Source organism: Pseudophryne corroboree, chromosome 2, assembly GCF_028390025.1.
Source record: "Pseudophryne corroboree isolate aPseCor3 chromosome 2, aPseCor3.hap2, whole genome shotgun sequence".
Classification (NCBI taxonomy): Eukaryota; Metazoa; Chordata; class Amphibia; order Anura; family Myobatrachidae; genus Pseudophryne; species Pseudophryne corroboree.
In genome coordinates this window covers 699,274,967-699,296,452 of record NC_086445.1, presented here as the reverse complement: position 1 = coordinate 699,296,452, position 21,486 = coordinate 699,274,967, and the positions used below count along the sequence as shown (strand labels likewise).

Here is a 21,486-nt window from a genome sequence, read left to right as displayed (position 1 = left end):
CAATATAGTATACTATACTGGTGGTCAGTGTGGTCAGGTCACTGGTCAGTCACACTGGCAGTGGCACTCCTGCAGCAAAAGTGTGCACTGTTTAATTTTAATAATATGTACTCCTGGCTCCTGCTATAACCTATAACTGCTCCCCAGTCTCCCCCACAATTAAGCTGTGTGAGCACAGTCAGATATTATACATAGATGATGCAGCACACTGGGCTGAGCACAGATATGGTATGTGACTGAGTCACTGTGTATCGTTTTTTTCAGGCAGAGAACGGATTATATTAAATAAAACTGCACTGGTGGTCACTGGTCAGTGGTCAGTCACTAGTAAACTCTGCACTCTCTAGTACTCCTAAGCTCCAGTAAATCAAGTGTCTCTGTCTCAATCTCACTCTCTCTCTTCTAATCTAAATGGAGAGGACGCCAGCCACGTCCTCTCCCTATCAATCTCAATGCACGTGTGAAAATGGCGGCGACGCGCGGCTCCTTATATAGAATCCGAGTCTCGCGATAGAATCCGAGCCTCGCGAGAATCCGACAGCGTCATGATGACGTTCGGGCGCGCTCGGGTTAACCGAGCAAGGCGGGAAGATCCGAGTCGCTCGGATCCGTGTAAAAAAAGCTGAAGTTCGGGCGGGTTCGGATTCCGAGGAACCGAACCCGCTCATCTCTACTGCTAAATCCTTAATAGTTAAAAATTGGAAGACCTCTGCTGCTCCTACTATCCCTGCTTTGAATAATTATATTTGGTTCGTTGCTAATATGGAAAAGATCACTTGCTATCTGCATGACTGTCCCCACAAATTTGAACTGGTTTGGGGCCCCTGGTTGGGTATGATGTCTCCCCTGAATTGATGTTCAAACTGTTTTTTTGTCCCCGTCCTCTGGATTCCTGGCCATGCTTTACCTGGAACCTCCCTCCGGGCGCCGTCTTGCCCCTCTTGGTTCTTTTTTTTGTTAATAAGTAATGCCTGGTCTATATGTCTCTGTTCACATCGCTATGTTTATGCACTGTTCATTGATATAACGGATGTATTTTCCTCCACATGATTTAGATTGGCTCTGTTCTTTTCTTCTGCATCTGCCCCTCTCCTTTTTCTCCCCGTTCCCCCTTCTTCCTTTCTCTTTACCCTTCTCTATTTCTTTCTCCCTTGCATATGGTCCCCTCTCGGGGGACATCATTGTTTGTTAATTGTAAACCCAATTGTTTGTGGGGGAAAAAAAACCTCCACGGAGAACTGTTTTTCACCTTTTCTTGTATAACTGAATCTGTTTTGTAAGCCTTTTTGTATCTCCTGGTATAAATAAAGAGTTAAAAAAAAATATTATTTATGGTCAATGTAATAGGTAAAACCAGTGCTTGTGGTTTCCAATCATAAAATATGTGGACAAAAGAAGCAAATACTGTCCCTCACAATGTAACTGAACCTAAGGATAACAATTTGCTTAATTTAATATTTTTTCAGAATTACTATACCACAAACTTTTGGCCAAGGTGGCCGTGAAATAAATTCTCATTCTCTAGGGTGCTGTGATTCAAAAAAGTTTGGGAACCACTGGTATAAATAATATATGAGTAACCAGGGCCGGTGCTAGGGTGTTCAGTGCCCCCCAGCAAACTATAATTTTGTGCCTTCCCATAACTGAAGAAGGGACATGGCGCGCCAAAGGCACCACAACAAAGGGGTGTTGTCTCACAAGGAAGAGACGTACCACACACCAATACCTCCAATTCAAATAGTAGTTTTCCTTATACACATAGGAACTAGGCTTTTTTCAAAAGCCATAACGTGTATTCAAACAATTTGTTAATGTGTAGTCATATTTTCTAATGAAGAAAATCTTGCTAATAACGTGCGCAGTGAACAATGGAAGGCAGCTGGTAAACAAATAAGATGTTCATCCAACATCTACTGAAATAGGTGCAAAGATAGATGTTTTAACCTGCGCTTTCCACAGACCATGTGATAAAAGAGAACACCGCTGTGATGAACATACAACAAAGGTTAATCACATAACAAAAAATTTAAATACTAAGCTTGTAAAAATCATCCAGCTTCAGCGTGGGTATTTTCCTGATAAGTGGTATATAGAGCAGATGAATGTATCCTTATGAGACCTGTAACAACACAAGTGCTCCCCTTTTCAAGGCTTGTACAGCGCAAGAGGGATAAGCACAATAAAGACCATAATAGTGTAGCCAGTTGTCACAAAGAAGATACAAAATTTTAATAAAATCCACTCGCAAACATTGAATTAAAAAAGGCATGTAAACATCCATAGGCAAAACAGCAGCACTTTAGCACTTTAGATCTCACGGGTTCCACAGATGTCACCGATGTAGTGGTGGGCATAGGCAGGTCCGGAATCTGCCAGAGCCCCTCCGTCACGATCACCAGTGTTCAGCGGCTGTCCCAGGGAATGTTCAAAAGTCACACATTAACGCGTTTTCGGATCACTACGGATCCTTCAGATGTGTGATTACAATACCACTAGCTGTCCTTATAAAGATCCTTAATCAGACTGTTAACAGTTTTTATGTACTTTCGGGAGGGTATATATATTACGTCAAAACCTGAGCCAAGAGGAGAAAGTGAAAGAGGCATGGGGAGAGGAAGACATAGAGAGAATGAAAGAGAGAGAGAGAGAGAGACGGATGCACAGGGAGAGAGGTGTGGGGAGAAAGAGAGAGAGGCATGGTGAGAGTGAGAAACATTGGGAGAGAGAGAAAAATACATGGGGAGAGAGATGGAAAGAGAGATACATGGAGAGAGAGTGATGGGGGGGGAGAAAGAGAGAGAATGAGGAATACATGGAAAGAGAGAGGGTTCCCGGGCCATCACACACCTGTAACAGCAGAGGCTGGTTTACTGCAGACTGAGGAGCTGCTCTATAAGCTGCTGGCGCCCCTACCTGTCAGACATGTAGCAGCTGCGGCAGCTGGCAGCAAAGTTATTGTTCACTGTGACGAGCGGGCAAGCGGTTCACAGTGACGAGCGGGGGGAAGGGTGGGTGTGGTACATCAGTAAAGAGGCAGAGAGCGGTACCTGACCAGCTCTTCAAGCTGCCAGCACCACACACACAAACACACACACACACACACACACACACACACTATACATACATACATACATACATGCATACATACATACATACGTACATACACATACGTACATACATACACATTATTTCTCTTACTCACTTTTTCCATCCACTTTCTGATGGCTTGCTAGCTGGTAGGATCAGATTGTAGCCTGGTCCAGTGTAGCTCCTCCCCATTAGGTACAGTGTAGCTCCGCCACTCAGCTCCATGTATCTCCGCCCCCTTTTCAGCCAAACACAGCCGCTGTCTCTGGGGGGCTGAGGCTACAAGCTGCCGGCGCTGCTTCCTGTCAGTGTGACAGGCACAGCAGCCAGCAACAGCAGAGAAGGCAGGTGCAGCAGCAGGAATGCAAAGCAGGGAAAGCGCCTCTCCAGTCCGGCGCCTCCCTGCTTTGCATCCCTTTGCTGAGCGGGCAGCGCCGGGCCTGTGAGTAACACATGTTTACATCACTTTTGCCCATTCCTCCTAGGGACAACATTCCTTTGTGAAACTGAGGACGAATTATTGGTCTTTAATGGCTGTAGAACACACATCTGAATGAGTTAAGGTTTTATTGGTATTCTTCACAGATATTGTACAGGATATTGATACCATTAAGTTATAAAAATGTCTAATAATAACTATTACATTGTCCAGTGTTGATAAGAAAAAACAAATAGTAGAACTTATAGGCCCTACACACTGGGCGATATTACTGAAATATATGAACGATCTCGTTCATTAATGAACGAGATACCATTCATATCTTTCAGTGTGGAGGCATCAGCGATGAACGATGCGCTTGTTCATCGTTGGTGCCCCGTCACTTGTGCATGCAGGCCAATATGGACGACCTCGTCCATATTAGCCTACACTGCTATGGAGCCGGGTGACGGGGGGAGTGAAGAAACTTCACTTCCCTCTTCACTGCCCCCCCCCCCCCCCCCCCCCCCGACGCCACCGGGTCACCCGTATCCGCCATCAGGCAGCTCGGCGGCGAATCACATAGTGTGTAGGGTCCCGAGACATATATAAATTACTTGTAGACATTTTAAAAGTCAGATTCAAATTGAATGGAACCTTGCGCAGTTCTCATTGGGCCTGATTCTGATATGGTTGGAGTTGCTAGCACTGGTGCTTCCATGTTAGCATCAGCGATAATACTAATATGGTAATTACAGATCCGAGCTGTGCTCTAGTATGCAGCATTGGATCATCTGCGACACCATCTGCTGGCTGCGTGATACACAGGGATCCTGGCCTCATCCCTTCCCTGCAACGTTGGCAATGCGCCTCCATTTTCAGTAACTGAGGCCTTCGCCCGCTTCTCACTGACTGTCTAATGACGTAGTGTAAATGACACCGCATACAGGCCCAGTATTACAAGTTGGAAAGCCTTACTTTTATTTCTAAGCTCCATTATGGAGTGTGAGTAAACACAAACTAGATTATGCAGCCCAGATAACACATGTTATAGTAGCAACGCTAATTGTATGCACCCCTAAATGTTATGTTCAGATTTTGTGAAAAGAGTAGGTTTATTGGTTTTGATTACTCAACATTAGGTGTTTTTTTTTTTTTGTTTTTTTTTTTTTACTGTTAACATTTTTCATCAGCTATCTGCTTGGAGTCTGTATTTTATCCTCTGTTCCCATTGGGTTTGCTCCAAATTTTCCACATGAGCCAAAGTCATACTGATAGGTTAATTGGATTCTGACTCCAGGAAGTGTTATATGTATCTGTGGTAGGGAAAATAGATAGTGTAATCTTCACTGGGGCAGGGACTGTTGTGTCTGATATTATTTTCTGGTTTATAGCACTGCAGAATATGTTGGAGTTCTAAACAGGACAATAATAATAATAATAACAACAACAACAACAACAACAATAATAATTACCTAATACCTCTTTCACATCTCTAATGCCAGATCCTACCCGGGAATTGAAAAGGGGTCCTTCCGGCATAGGACCCTAACAGCTGGCTTCCCAACCTGGCAATATGCCGGGTCTGTTGCCATAGCGGTGGGAGGTGGAGCCAGCATCGAGGGGCGGAGGCGGCACTGGGAGATGAGCTCATCTCTGTGCCGCCTCTTCCTATGCTGTGAATGGGTACCGGGTCGCATCGACCCGGCAACCCATTCACACTGCCATTCCCATTCAACCCGGGAATAACCCTTCTTATTACCCGGGTTGAATTACCGGGTCAGGCGACCCGGGATTTTCCATGGGCCCTTTCACATCGCACACTGACCTGTGTCGACCCGGCAATATGCCGGTTGATACCGAGTTATTTTTGCAATGTGAAAGGGGCATGAGCTATTCCCTTATAGCTAAGGAAATTTATCTTGTCAGTCATTCTGCAGTTAGAGCGCCACAATGGTTTCATTTTAATTACTTTTTATCTCCAACGATGTGAAGTCATTTCTGGGTAGTAAAATCACTGTACAGTGTGATGCAGTCATATTATAATTTGTTCTGTGTTGCTTTGTCATATGCAATAGGTAATATAATTAAAATCAGCTCTTTTCTATGCATCTTATTCCATTTTTGTGAAAATTCTTACAATAAGATTTTGAAGGCTACCAACCTTGTACATAAGCTGTTTTACATATATGCTTCTGTTCTGCAGGCGTGACACCACAATGTACCTCTCAGTGGCTGTGTATTTCTCTCTGGTGGCCCTATCTATGGCTCCTCCACCACCCGAGAATGGTAGACGCAGCTCTGATAAATTCCGACCACGTGAGAGCATCTCCTACGAGAGCTTAGACCTTGGTAATTATGACCCAAGTCTGGAGAACTATGGCGAATCTGTTGATTTGAACAACTATGAAGATCTATACTACGAACCAGGGCCTGAGGTGAGAGTGTGACCTTGTAACTGGGAAAGGAGTCATAAATATGACACTGCTGATGTGTAAGCAAGTATTCAAAACAAATGGACACACAGACAACTAAATGTCAAAGACGCAGTGCATACATAATTGATTGTTCTAAATAAGTATATAGATGAAGATAAATAGAAGTGCAGCATATAGACTGACAACTAGAGATGGATCATTAGAGGGGGAGATTGGGGGAGGGATAGAATCTCGATTGAGTTGCCTCTGATCCTGCATCTTGCAGTAGGTTTGTCAGAATACTTATTGCTCAGATGCTGATGAGAAAACAGAGTGGAGGAAGGGTGGTGAGGTGTGTGTGTGTGTGTGTGTGTGTGTGTGTGTGGGGGGGGGGGGGGGGGGGTCTGAATGATCTCTCAAGGCTGAGCTTTCATCAGAGCCTGTTTGTGAGCATCTGCCATGACAGACTGATCAGGGCAAGAAGCTACAAGCCAGAGAGAGCAGAGACCTGTCACAGGCAAATGAATCCAGGGAATGGGGAAATGCACATGAAAGAGACAGAGAAAAACAACGCACAGAGAGGGTGAACGGAGGAGTGTGTTACTCTTAGATGAGTATGTAACAGGAAAGACTGTCAAATGATGATTTAAGAAGCGTATGACAGATGTGCATGGGAGCGACATGGGAGGAGGATGCAGGAAGAGGGTATCTCTGAAATGGTGATCATTTACAAACTTGGAATTAAAATACAAAATAGAATAATTGCACACATTGTAATGCTAGATATAGGGTCATTGCTCTTGGTCTGTTACGTGCGGTGGGGTGAGGCAGGTGAGGCAGAGCCTTTCCTGTTCTACTTACATTAGTGCCAGAGTTTTTACTGTATAAACTAAAGTATATGAAAAATACAAAGAGCATGTCAGAAATATCTTCATTGTATTATTCTAATCAATTTTTATAGCCAAAACTCTGGAGTAAAAAGTCTATGGCAGGTGAGGCAATCTTTTCCACACATCTCTGATTAAAACTCAGCAAATTTCCAGGAGTTTATACTGCTGCACCTGTGTATAATGCCCACATGCACCATTTGTCTCATATATTGCACGTAAATCTGGCTCTGGTGCTAGACAATGCCTCCTCAGCCATTTAGCTCACCGCACATCCCTTATTTGGGGTTCCTAAATAAACAGACTGACTTCTGGATTACATTGTTAGGTTGCCCAAGGCTAGCAGATTCGTTACATTCAAGCAGAGAATGGAAAAGGAGAGAGACATTTGTGAGAGATATGGATAAGAAGTACAAGGAGATAGCAGTGTGTGGTTTAAAGCCCAGTACCCACGGGCCGATGCAGGAGAGATGTGTGCTGAGCGGTTCGCGCAGCACACATCTCTCCTGCCGCTCAGCACAGCGCGATCTGTGCTGAGCGTGCGGGGGGAGACGGGGGGGGCGCTCACTTCACCCAGCGGGTGAAGTGAGCGACCCGCTAGATTGGCCTGCATGCAGGCCAATCTAGCAGCAGCGATAGCGATGTGCGGGGCCGCGCATCGCTATCGCTGAGGGGGCTACACACGGAGCGATCATGCTGATATTCTAAGCAATCTAGTCAGATTGCTTAGAATATCGCTCCGTGAGTACCCCCCTTTAGTTTGTGAGGTGGGGTAGGAATGTTATAAATGTAATTAAAGGAGTAGTACAGATAAGTGTGTTAATGCCCAGAGTTTCCCAAACTCTGTCATTACAGTCCATGTTGCAATGCAAGCAGTGTTGGACTCATCAGCCCAGCCCCTTCCCCCCCTCCCCCCCTCCCCTGCCACTGGCTAGGAGGCCGCGGTGGAGTCACCAATGGAATGCTGATGCTGACCCAGAGGAGAAAATGGAGTTTTCTTCCCTAGGAAGGTAAAGCCTGTTTTGGTGACGGCCGAGTTAGTTTGATCTCGGCAGATGCCGCTGGTAAGTCTACCTTTTCTTGCCCTATGTTCCCTCACAACGGATGATGACGCATCATTGTCGGATGCAGTCATTTCGGCATAATAGGTACAGGCCCCCCTTTCTTTGCAGGTAGAGGAAGGAGAAGAGGGAAGAGGTCAGCAACCTCTTCAAGATCACAGGACCGGTTATCATCCTCTGTTTCTACCACGTCCACAGCAGGATGCTGGGTCTCTCTTGCGGTAGCCCACGCCGGTGGGTCCACGTCTAAAACTCTTTAGTCAGTCCTGTAACGGACTGGGACCCGTGGTTTTTAAGAATAGTGTCCCAAGGGGGCATACTGGAGTTTCCAGACGGTTCCCCTCACCGATTTGTCAAATCGACCTTACCGATTCTCCTCAGGACGGGAAGGTAGTATGCGACGCAATGCAAAGGGTCAGGATCAGGTCATTGTCCTCGTGTCCCTGTCACAAGAGGAAAAATATCCTATATCTGAAATTCCTAATTTCTACTTAAAGAAATTCAAATCCAAGATGGAGTCTCTCAGGGCAGTGACCTCCAATCTGGAAAAAGGATAAAGGAGGTCTAATTGCGGTTTTCTTCCGCATTGGGCTTACCTGAGGTTTGCAATTCAGGATTGTCATTGCCAATTTCACCAGGGTGATGGCGGAAATTATGGTTCTCCTTGGATAGTAAGGAGTCACATTTATTCCGTTCTGTGCCGGTCTCCTGATTACGGCGAGATCAAGAAACCAAGTGGTGCAAACGTTGCACTCTCCCTGACAGTTCTTCAAAAATCACTGTTGGTCCCAACAACGCGGTTGTCGGCTTTGGAGATAATACTAGATATAGAACTAATGAGAGTTTGGGTTTTCTTCCAGTGGAAAAGGCTCTGAGGATCCAGAGTCAGGTCGGACCTGCAACAATGTCAATCCATCAATACATTTGGTGGCTAGAAGAGATGGTTGCGGCCTACGAGGACATTCGTTTGGCAGGTTCCATGCCAGGGTGTTCTGGTCCAGTTGGACAAGTGGTCCAGTTCCCACCTAGGATAATCCTGGCTTTCAAGACCAGAATCTCACTCCTGTGGTGGCTGCACAGCTCTCACTTCCTAAAGGGGCGCAGGGTCGGGATCTAGGCCTGGATCCTAGTGACCACGGATGCATGCCTCCGAGGCTAGGAAGCAGTTACACAGGGGGAAAAACTTCCAAGGAAGAGGGTCAAGTTAGAAAACTTGTCACCACAATAACGGTCTAGATTTAAGGGCCGTTTACAACGATTTTCTACATACGAAAAACGGAGCAAAAATGGCAGAAGCCAGAGGGATTTTCCGCTGGGCGGCAAAACATACAAGCGCTCTGTCAGAAATGTTCGTTCCAACAGTGGACCACTGGGAAGCAGACTTCCTCAGCAGACACGATCTCCATCCAGGAAAGTGGGGTCTTCATCAAGAGGTCTTTGCAGAAGTGACAAGTCTTTGGGGAATTCCTCAAATAGACATGAATGTGTCTCGCCGCAACAAGAAACTTCAGAGATATGGGCCCTCATTCCGAGTTGTTCGCTCGGTAAATTTCATCGCATCGCAGCGATTTTCCGCTTAGTGCGCATGCGCAATGTCCGCACTGCGACTGCGCCAAGTAAATTTGCTATGAAGTTAGGATTTTTACTCACGGCTTTTTCTTCGCTCAGGCGATCGTAGTGTGATTGACAGGAAATGGGTGTTTCTGGGCGGAAACAGGCCGTTTTATGGGCGTGTGGGAAAAAATGCTACCGTTTCCGGAAAAAACGCAGGAGTGGCTGGAGAAACGGGGGAGTGTCTGGGCGAACGCTGGGTGTGTTTGTGACGTCAAACCAGGAACGACAAGCACTGAACTGATCGCAGATGCCGAGTAAGTCTGAAGCTACTCTGAAACTGCTAAGAAGTTTGTAATCGCAAAATTGCGAATACGTCGTTCGCAATTTTAAGATGCTAAGATTCACTCCCAGTAGGCGGCGGCTTAGCGTGAGCAACTCTGCTAAAATCGCCTTGCGAGCGAACAACTCGGAATGACCTCCATGGTTCCAGGTCGAGGGAACCCCGAGCAATAGCAGTGGACGCACTAGTGACACCATGGGTGTTTCAGTCGGTGTATGTATTCCCTCCGCTTCCACTCTTTCCAAAAGGGCTGAAGATCATAGGAAGAACAAAGGTTAAGGTGATCCTCATTGTTCCAGACTGGCCAAGGAGGGCTTGGTATCCAGATCTTCGGGAATTACTCATAGGAGATCCCGGGCCTCTTCATCTACGAGAGGATCTGTTGCAGCGAAGGCCGTGCGTGTATCAAGTTTACCGCGGCTGCGTTTGAAGGAATGGCGGTTGAATGCCGGATTCCTAGCCCGAACGAGTGTTCCCAGTAAAGTCATTCCCACTCTTCTTCAGTCTAGGAAAGGAGTAACGTCTAAACGTTACCACAGAGTTTGGAGAATATATGACTCTTGATGTGAATCCAAGAAGACTTCTACGGGAGAATTTCAGCTAGGACGTTTTCTCCATTTTCTACAAGCTGGTGTGGATGAGGGCTTAAAGTTGGGCTCAATTAAAAGTACAAATTTCAAAAATTGGCCTCCTTTCCAGAAGTTCAGGCTTTCGTAAAAGGCATATTGCACATCCAACCTCCATATGTGCCCCCGGTGGCACCGTGGAATCTTAGCGTGGTGTTGCAGTTCCATCAATCACATTGGTTTGTACCTTTACAGAAGGTGGAGTTGACATTCATCACTTGGAAAGTGGTCGTCAGGTTGGCCTTGGCATGCGCAAGGCGAGTGTCTGAGTTAGAGACCTGGTCTCACAGGAGACCTTATTTGATCTCTCATGAAGATAGAGCAGAGTTGGAAACTCGTCAACACTTCCTACCGACGGTGGTTGTTTTCTTCCACGTGTACCAACCTATTGTGGTGCCTGTGGCTACTGACGCCTTCGCTGAGTCAAAAGTCTCTGCATGAGGTCAGAGTTCTGAAAATGCATGTCGCCAAGACGACTCCGTCTATGAACACAGGCTCTATTGTTCGGTTTGCTCCCAACAAGATTGGGTGCTCTGCTTCCATGCAGACCGTTACGCATTGGATCTGTGGTATGATTCAGCTTGCTCATCCCACGGCATGATTGCCATTACCGAAATACGTGAAGGCCCATTCTGTTGGACAGGTGGGCTCATCCGGGCCGGTGGACCGGGGGATCTCGGCATAGCAACTTTGCGGACCAGCTGTTTAGCAAACTGTTTGGCTATTTTTTTACGGGTTTGCCACCTTGGCCGATGATGACCTCAAGTTTGGTCAATTGGTTCTGCAGAGTCATCCACACTCTCCCGCCGTTCTAGAGCTTTGATATATCCCCATGGTTCTTGAAGTTACCCCAGCATCCTCTAGGACGTATGAGAAAATAGGATTTTAATACCTACCGGTAAATCCTTTTCTCTTAGTCCGTAGAGGATGCTGGGCGCCCGTCCCGGTGCGTACTGTATCTGCAGATAATGACTATGGTTACACACAGGTTGTGTTACGGTTTTTGTGTCAGCATATTGCTGCAAATTCTTCATGCCGTTGGCTTGGGTTCTATTGAATGCCACGTTCTGCGGCATCCTTGAGGTGTGAGCTGGTAAGATGCTCACCGTGGTTTAACAATAAATCCTTCCCTCGAAATGTCCGTCTCCCTGGGCACAGTTCCTTAAACTGGAGTCTGGAGGAGGGGCATAGAGGGAGGAGCAAGGTCACACCACTTTGAAAGTCTTAAAGTGCCCATGTCTCCTACGGATCCCGTCTATACCCCATGGTTCTTGAAATTACCCCAGCATCCTCTACGGACTAAGAGAAAACGATTTACCGGTAGGTATTAAAATCCTATTTTTTTTAATATAAAAAAAGAGATACATTTCTGCAGCGGGATACACTGGGTTCCACAGGGAATACATCGGGGTTGTAGAGTTGGATCTTGATCCAGAGGCACCAACAAGCTAAAGCTTTGACTGTTCCCAGTATGCATTTCATGGCCTCCTCTATAACCCCGCCTCCGGTCACTGGAGCTCAGTTTGTAAGTTGGTGCCTGCAGAGCAGGTCACTTAACAGGGGGGGCTGCGCTAGGCAGCCTTGAAATGAGCTTTTAGAAGACTTCAAGGGCTGCAGCACTTTATATGTCATTGTGACATACTGTGCTGTGGCTCCATCACCTCCCCAGCAGCGCTGCATACTCCCGCTAGCCGAGTTCCCGGGTACTTGCGGCGGAGGCGCTCCGGTTACCAGGTTACTGACGCTCTCCAGGATCACGTGGCTGCTTCTTAGGGAGGAGGTAAGAGGATCCCTCAGGCGGGACCCACCACTAAATCGCGTTCCAGTCGCGGTTCCAGGAGACGGACCGCGTCGCTGGCGTGGACACTGTGTCAGTACAGGGACCCCACTATATCCACCAGGGCAGGGAGCACAGGTCGGATTATGTAAAATCTGTATTAAATAGGCTCCACAGTACCTGGTGGTTAGGACCAGCATAGGGGATAAGGCGCTGACCTGTAGCTCCGGGCGCCATCTACTACTGGTGTTCCCGTCCTGGAGCTGCATCTCACTCTCTCTCACTCCCTGGCTGAGATTTAGGCGCCACCATCTCAAGTAGCTATGTCTGGTCTCCGGGGCTGCTGGGCAAAGTCCCCTCTGTAAATCCGCCTGCCTCATCAGCGCCGTGATTTTACAGTCACTTAAGTATTCTACATGTCATTTTAAGACAGTGTTAGTTAAGAACAAGTGTCTCTCTACCAGAATATTTAGTACAAGTGTACATCCATTCTCTGGCTGTGCATTGTGTCTAAAATAATTTCTGCATTTTCACAGTGACTGTGTGTGCCTGCATCTGCTGTATGTAATTCACTTTCAGTGTATCACAGCTATAACTATCACTGTATTCTGTACCCTGGGAGGCTAGGTGCATCAGGGTCAAACATATATTGCTGCACAGTATATACTGTTAAGTGTATTTTACTGCGATCTTCAGTCACCTCATACTGCATTTATTCTCTGTTTATGTTCTGTATTTACTGTCACATAAATAAGGGAGTGTTTTGCAGGTAATGTATTTGTCTGGCTATCTTATTCTTATACTGTTATGCTCAACTGCTACATTCCCTATAATGTCTGCCACAAAGGGCGAGAAACCCGCGGGTGCTCCTGCATCATGCAGTGCTTGCGCCAAGGATTTATCTGAGGGGGAAGTTTTAACTGATGGTCTGTGTACTGGGTGCCATATATCTACAAGTCAGCCCATAGTCCCTGTAGCCAATCAGGAGCCACCTTGGGCAGCGTTCTCAAGTATGCTGAATACGCTTGTGACATGTCTTACATCCCCTTTGGGACCTCCTGTGCAATTGCAGCCACATATTGTCCTGTAGTTAATCCGCCCTGGGCAGACACTCTGTCTACCCAGATACAACAATTAAATCAATCTTTGGTTAGATAAAAGTCTACCCCACGTCCCTCAGGGGTCAAGGGGTCATCTAAGCGGGCCGCTTCCTCCTCACAATCCACTAATATTTCAGATAATTCTTCTGATGAGGATTTGGAATTTACTGATGTGTCAGACACTGATACAGTTGCTTCTGATGAGGAACTTACAACACAGATTGATGTTCCTGACCTAGTGGAGGCTATTAAGCTGATTCTACAAATTGATGATAAGGTAGATCCCACTACTGCGTCTAAGACACCTGATAAGTTCAAACATCAAAAGGTTGCTAAAGTAGTCTTACCACATTCTGACCATTTAATAGACATACGTCAGGAACCCTTGGTCTTCTCCAGGAAAGAAATTCTCCCTGTCTAAGAAGATGCTAGCTCGTTATCCTATCCCTACGGAGTTGAGTAACAAGTGGGAAAATCCACCGCCGGTGGACTCTCATGTCACCCGTCTTGTGGTGTCATATACTCTGCCTGTCACCACTGTCACCTCACTGAAGGAACCAACGGATAAGCGTTTGGAGGGATGCCTGAAGTCTATTTACTCCCTTACAGGTGCTGTACGTAGACCCACTATAGCAGCCTCCTGGGCTGCAAAAGGAATTGAAACATGGGTTCAGGCATTAGAGGAAGAGCTGTCTCAGGATATTTTCTGACACTGCCAGACAATATCTGTCTCATATTACCACCGTCTCCCACTATATTCAGGAGGCGTCCTCTGAGGCAGGTGTAATGGTGGCCAAGGAGTCTACTACATCTATACTGGCTCGCCGAATTCTGTGGTTGAGGTCCTGGAAGGTGGACCTGGACTCCAAAAAGACCTTGGAGGTGCTCCCCTTTAAGGGAGACATCCTATTTGGGGAAGATCTGAATAAGATTGTGACTGACTTGGCGACTGCTAAGACTGCATTTCTTCCAAGTACTAATCCTTCACCAAAGGCTAAGAGTACCACTATTCGTTCCTTTCGACCTCCAGGAAAAGCAAAGGGTCAGGCGTACCTGAGACAGGCTCTTGCTTCCAAAACCACTAAGCCCAAACCTAAACAGTCCTGGGCTGCCCGTCAGCCTGCTTCCAAACAAGTCAAGATTGCTGCATGACGGGCCCGGCCTCCCCCTGGGGGATCCCTGGGTGGTAGGCCAACTTCTGCAATTCGCCCAGGTCTTGTTAAGGACCACTTCAGATGCCCAGGTGCGAGAAGTTGTCTCTCACGGGTACACTGTCTCTTTCAAGAGACGTCCCCCTCCCCAGTTCTGCACGACGGTTATTCCTTCGGATCCATTGAAAGCGCAAGATCTAAACTTGGTTGTGCGATCCCTCCTGGACACAGGAGTAGTAGTGCCGGTACCTCTACCAGAGAGGCAGGGGATACTATTCGATCCTGTTTCTAGTCCCGAAACCCAATGGGTCCTTTCCGGCCTATACTCAACCTCAAATAATTGAACAAATTTGTGAGAGTATCCAAAATCTGTATGAAAACGCTGTACTCTATTGTACTGGCCATGGAACCCGAAGACTATATGGTATCCCTGGACATAGAGGATGCTTACCTGCATATACCTATTGCCATATCGCATCAGCAATATCTGCGGTTTGCTATTGGCAACCTACATTATCAATTCCAGGCTCTGCCATTTGGACTGGCTATGGTGCCACGGATCTTCACCAAGGTCATGGCCGCGATGATGGTCGTTCTCAGCAGCCAGGGAATCAGGATCCTGCCGTATCTGGATGACTTGCTGATCATGGCGACTCCCAAAATGTTCTCCTCAGTCATCTGGAACGGACAGTCCATTTCCAGTTGATGAGCCACGGGTGGCTCATCAACTGGAAAAAGTCCTCGCTGGTCCCTGCTCGGAGCATGGTGCACCTGGGGGCACTGCTGGACACACAGCCAAAGACTGTTTCTATCTCCAGTGAAAGTCCTGAAACTTCAGGACAGGATCAGATACGTCCTTTCTCTCCCAAGAGTGTCGATACACTCTGCGATGCAAGTACTGGGCCTCATGGTGTCGGCTTTCGACATGGTAGAGTACGCTCAATTTCATTCCCGCCCTCTGCAGAGGTTAATACTTTCCAAGTGGGATGGCCTGCCTCATCGGATCAAATCTCAAATGATCTCCTTGACTCCAGAGGTTCGTCTGTCACTGAGCTGGTGGCTACAGGACCAACAGTTGAGCAAGGGCCGTCCCTTCTGTATCTCCAACTGGGTCCTCCTGACTGCGGATGCCAGTCTGTGGGGTTGGAGTGCGGTGTTAGAGCAACACTCTCTCCAGGGTCGGTGGACCAAGGAGGATTGTCTCCTCCCGATAAACATTCTTGAATTGCGGGCAGTGTTCAATGCTTTGACGCTTGCCCTGCCTCTGATACAGAACAGGCCTGTTCAAGTACAATCAGACAACACCACCACAGTGGCATACAAGGCGGCACTCTGAGCCGCATGGCAATGAGGGAAGTATCAAAAATCCTTCATTTGGCGGAACGCCATCTGCTAGCAATATCGGCAGTGTTCATTCCCGGAGTCCTCAACTGGGAAGCGGATTTTCCCAGTCGTCAGGACATTCACACCGGAGAGTGAAGTCTTCAACTCCTAGTGGATAAGTGGGGCCTACCAGATGTAGACCTGATGGTGTCTCGACAAAATAACAAGGTTCCGGTCTTCGGATCAAGGACAAGGGATCCTCAAGCAGCGTTCGTGGATGCACTGGCAATTCCATGGAACTTTCAGCTGCCATACGTGTTCCCTCCAGTGTCACTTCTGCTCAGGGTACTACGGAAGTTCAAGCAAGAAGGAGGAATACTACTTCTAGTCGCTCCAGCGTGGCCCAGACGGCATTGGTTCTCAGACCTGCAGGGTCTAATGATCGAGCGTCCTCTTTTACTTCCTCAATGCCCAGACCTCCTTGTTCAGGGCCCTTGTGTCTACCCGGACCTGGCCAGACTGGCTTTGACGGCGTGGCTCTTGAAGCTTCACTCCTGAGGGCCAAAGGATTCTCTGAGGTGGTTATCCACACTATGCTGAAGACCCGCAGACCGGCTTCTGCACGGATTTATTACTCGGTCTGGAATTCTTACTTCACCTTTTGTGCTGCTAAGAATTACAATGCATACAAATTCAGTACTTCTAGACTTTTGGCTTTTTTGCAACAAGGCCTAAACTTAGGCCTACGTCTGGCCTCCCTCAAGGTTCATATTTCTGCCTTGTCGGTGTGGTTTCAGAGAAAGATTGCGTCTATTCCTGATGTTCATACTTTCACTCAGGGCGTTTTACGGATTCAGCCTCCCTATGTCCCTCCTGTGGCTCCATGGGATCTGTCTGTTGTCTTGAATGCCCTACAAGAGTATCCATTTGAACCTCTTGAGTCTGTGGACCTTGAGTGTCTTACGCTTAAAGTCATGTTTCTGCTGGCTATTGCCTCTGCTAGGAGGGTGTCGGACTTAGGCGCTTTGTCCTGTCGTCCACCCTTTCTGATTTTCACCATGACTGGGCAATTCTTAGAACTCGTCCCTGTTATCTACCGAAGGTGGTGTCATCTTTCCATCTTAACCAAGAGATTGTGGTTCCGGTTTTTATCTCTTCTGGTTTGTCCTCCAAAGAGCGGTCTTTGGATGTGGTACGGGCTCTCCGTATTTACGTGGAGAGGACTGCCTCAGGAGGTCCGATACCCTTTTTGTACTTTTTGGTTTTCACAAACGTAGCTGGCCTGTGAACAAGCAAACCTTGGCCAGATGGATTAGAATGGTGATTGCACAAGCATATGCACAGGCTGGTCTTCCAGCTCCTGCTGCTATCAAAGCCCATTCTATTCTGTTGGACCTTCTTGGGCGGCCCGCCGAGGCGCATCCGCTGAACAATTGTGCAAGGCGGCTACGTGGTCCTCAGTGAACATGTTCATTAGGTTCTATGCCTTTGATACTTCCGCCTCCCAGGATGCTTTCTTTGGATGCCGGTTTCTTGTGACTGCTACGGTGCATCCCCTCCCATGAGGAACTGCATTAGGACATCCCCGATGTATTCCCTGTGGAACACAGCGTACACCGCTGCAGAAAAGGAGATTTATGGTAGACTTACCATAGTTAAATCTCTTTCTGCGGGGTACACTGGGTTCCACAGGGCGCCCACCCTGACGCAGTTAGCTTCTTTGGGTTTGTATGAATTAGCCGCTGGTCTCTTCTCCTGTCGTGAGAATGTGGTTCTATGTGACTAACACCTGCCTTCTGTTTTACCTGCTACTGCATTGGACTGGTTAACGAAACTGAGCTCCAGTGTCTGGAGGCGGAGTTATAGAGGAGGCCATGCAATGCATCCTGGGAACAATCTAAAGCTTTAGCCTGTTGGTTCCTCTGGATCAAGATCCAACTCTACACCCCCGATGTATTCCCTGTGGAACCCAGTGTACCTCGCAGAAAGAGATTTAACTATGGTAAGTCTACCATAAATCTCCTTATCTCTTCTCCAGTGGTAGTTGCAGCACAGTCCAAAATTCAAATAGGGGAGTTACACCAACTGCCACCCCAAACACTGGCAAACATCGCTGTCTGGTACTCACTAGCAGTTGGTGTGTCTCCCACTGGCGTGTTTATAAAGGGTGCAGTGTGTGTGGTGCACAGGGGCCCGAGTCAAGGGAGGCCCACACTGCACACGCTGCACCCATTTCTTTAATACTTACCTGCCCGGGCCCCCCGCCGGTGGCAGCAAGCGCACAAATAATCACTGTCAAAATAGTTGTGCCCATTTTCCAGACATTTTGCTCATGCGCACTAGAGAAAGCGCAAGGCAAAATGGCAACTACACAATTTTCCTGGAGATTTGCACATGTGCATTAGAGTATGAGCCCCTAGTGCTCGGTCTCCTCTAGTTGAATTTTGGACTGCATTGCAACTGCCACTGGAGAAGAGATATTTCCATCTCCAGAAAACATAACTATCACATTTTCTTGATTTTTTTAGATAATTCTGTTTATTAAATATCCTCTTAGACACAGAAGGTGAAGAGGCCATGAGACACAGGGGAGATGAGGCTGGAGACATAGGGATGGTGCTAGGTTGACATGGCAGGAGAGATGGTGCTGGACAGACACATCAAGTAAGGTGTTGGTGCGGCACAGCTGAGTATAAGGCTGGAGCGACACCGGTGATGATGTGATTGGAGTGACACATGTGAAAATGAGGCTGGAGTGACGCAGGAGGATAAGACTGAAGAGATAGTCAACTGCTCTGTACCTACCTGGAATGGATGGGGAGCACCAAGAACATGAGTGTGCCAGCCAAAAGATTTCTGTTGCCAGCCTTGGGTAACATCAATTTGTGGTAAAACTTGCAGGCCTTATTGTTAGGGTGCCATGCAGCTGGGTAATCAAGGCTTTTCTTTTAGGTATTTTTCTGTCTTGGAATAATTTTATTATATTTAAAATCCATGATCTTAAGTTGCTGTTATCATTCTGTGTACAGTATTTTTTGAATTCTGCTGAAATTTCAAAATAATATATATTTCAAAAAATGGCTCTGGCCATTGTTTGTTGCTCTTTCAACCAGATCAAATTGCTTATAGGAAGTGACCCAGAGATGTCATGTAGCAGAGCTAGTGCATAGTATTATTTCTATAACTATTTTTTTTGTGGGAGCATGGGCCTGCTTCCTCCATTACATGAGCCATTTACAGCTTGCGATGGCCCTGCAGGAGTGTAGGAAGGACATGCGCAGCTGCTGCCTCATGTAGGTACAGGGGAAGAATGCACACATACAGTGGGTGCAGCCAGGTAAGCATGCTGACAAGAGTGGAGGTCCCGCTGTCTTAAGTGTCCCAGGCCCCTTAAAGGCTTAATCCAGCCCTGAGGGGAGTGGGGAGCCAGCAGGGAAGTGGAGAAGAGAAAGCTAACTGGGACAGCAGAGAAAAGCAGGAAGAGAAAGCTAACCGGAACAGCAGAGAAAAGCAGGAAGAGAAAGCTAACCGGGACAGCAGAGAAAAGCAAGAAGAGAATGCTAACTGGAACAGCAGAGAAAAGCAGGAAGAGAATGCTAACCGGAACAGCAGAGAAAATCAGGAAGAGAAAGCTAACTGGGACAGCAGAGAAAAGCAGGAAGAGAAAGATAACTGGGACAGCAGAGAAAAGCAGGAAGAGAAAAATAACCGGGACAGCAGAGAAAAGCAGGAAGAGAAAGCTAACTGGGACAGCAGAGAAAAGCAGGAAGAGAAAGCTAACCGGGACAGCAGAGAAAAGCAGGAAGAGAAAGCTATCTGGGACAGCAGAGAAAAGCAGGAAGAGAAAGCTAACCGCGACTGCAGAGAAAAGCAGGAAGAGAAAGCTAACCGGGACAGCAGAGAAAAGCAGGAAGAGAAAGCTAACCGGGACAGCAGAGAAAAGCAGGAAGAGAAAGCTAACCGGGACAGCAGAGAAAAGCAGGAAGAGAATGCTAACTGGAACAGCAGAGAAAAGCAGGAAGAGAATGCTAACCGGAACAGCAGAGAAAATCAGGAAGAGAAAGCTAACTGGGACAGCAGAGAAAAGCAGGAAGAGAAAGCTAACTGGGACAGCAGAGAAAAGCAGGAAGAGAAAGCTAACCGGGACAGCAGAGAAAAGCAGGAAGAGAAAGCTAACCGGGACAGCAGAGAAAAGCAGGAAGAGAAAGCTAACCAGGAAAGCAGAGAAAAGCAGGAAGAGAAAGCTAACCGGGACAGCAGAGAAAAGCAGGAAGAGAAAGCTAACCAGGAAAGCAGAGAAAAGCAGGAAGAGAAAGCTAATCGGGACAGCAGAGAAAAGCAGGAAGAGAAAGCTAACCGGGACAGCAGAGAAAAGCAGGAAGAGAAAGCTGACCGGGACAGCAGAGAAAAGCAGGAAAAGAAAGCTAACCGGGACAGCAGAGAAAAGCAGGAAGAGAAAGCTTTTTTCATGTTTTTCTCCATTTCTGCAGGTAAACAGACACATGACACAGGTGGTCATTCCGAGTTGATCGCTCGCTAGCAGTTTTTAGCAGCCGTGCAAACGCTATGCCGCCACCCACTGGGAGTGTATTTTAGCTTAGCAGAAGTGCAAACGAAGGGATCGCAGAGCGGCTACAAAATATTTTTGTGCAGTTTCTGAGTAGCTTCAAACATACTCAGCGCTTGCGATCACTTCAGACCATACAGTTCCTGATTTGACGTCACAAACACGCCCTGCGTTCATCCAGCCACGCCTGCGTTTTTCTTGGCATGCCTGCGTTTTTCCGAACACTCCCAGAAAACGGTCAGTTGATACCCAGAAACTCCCACTTCCTGTCAATCACTCTGCGGTCAGCAGTGCGACTGAAAAGCTTCGCTAGACCCTGTGTGAAACTACATCGTTCATTGTAATAGTACGTCGCACGTGCGCGTTGCGCCGCATACGCATGCGCAGAAGTGCTGTTTTTTTGTCTCACCGCTGCATAGCGAACGAATGCAGCTAGCGATCAACTCGGAATGACCCCCACTGTCTGCAAATATGTTATACTTGTCAGATGAGAATCTTCTTCTGTCCCTGGCAGAAGCTATGTTTCTGTCATCCATATAATAACAGAGTTCATGAAAAGCCCCCATTAAATCCAATGGGGACTGCATGAATTTAGTTTATTCAATAGACACCTAAAACTTTTATTAGAAATACTAGAAGTGACACATGTAGGCTGTAAAAAGGCTACACCTCAAGGGGGCAGAGTAACAATGAATATAACAGAATAAAGCAATTTTTCTAATTACAAATGTTTCTACACAGTTTTGTGTAATAAAACATTACATGACAAAATGTAAATTTTGATAAATATTCTCCTTTAAGAAAGAATGAAAAGTGAGACACTTTACTACTAGAGGGGGAGATGCGTGGAGAGAGACAGAGATGAAACAGACATTCACAGACAAGAGAGGAAAACAGAGGGGGCGGGTGTCAGAATCCAGGAGAAGAATAATAGAAGGTGCAGTGCACAGAAAAATGAAGCATCAACAGAAGAGACAGATTATATATAAAAAGTAGCAAGTTGACAGTAAAAGATTAATACGGCTGTTGGAAGACCGTTTCTTATTGACCTGAAAGCAGTATTTGAGAACACTTTGTCTTAATGCTATCTGATAATCATGCTTATATTACCACTGACCCTTTTGCGTTGCATCTTGCTAGCCTTTATCGCTTCAATGGCAGCCATATAGCTGTCAGTC

General features: G+C 46.9%; 1 protein-coding gene across 7 annotated transcripts in view; it reads left to right on the top strand.

Moving 5' to 3' along the window:
• The window catches only part of OPTC (opticin), a 297,868-nt gene that overhangs the window by 234,586 nt on the left and 41,796 nt on the right, over positions 1–21,486 (top strand). For all 7 annotated transcript variants that reach the window (XM_063955275.1, XM_063955280.1, XM_063955276.1 and 4 more), the window contains one exon: positions 5,712–5,943. In XM_063955275.1, the coding sequence (XP_063811345.1) occupies positions 5,725–5,943 (219 nt within the window). In that variant the 5' untranslated portion in view covers positions 5,712–5,724. The remainder of the gene's footprint in view (positions 1–5,711; positions 5,944–21,486) is intronic.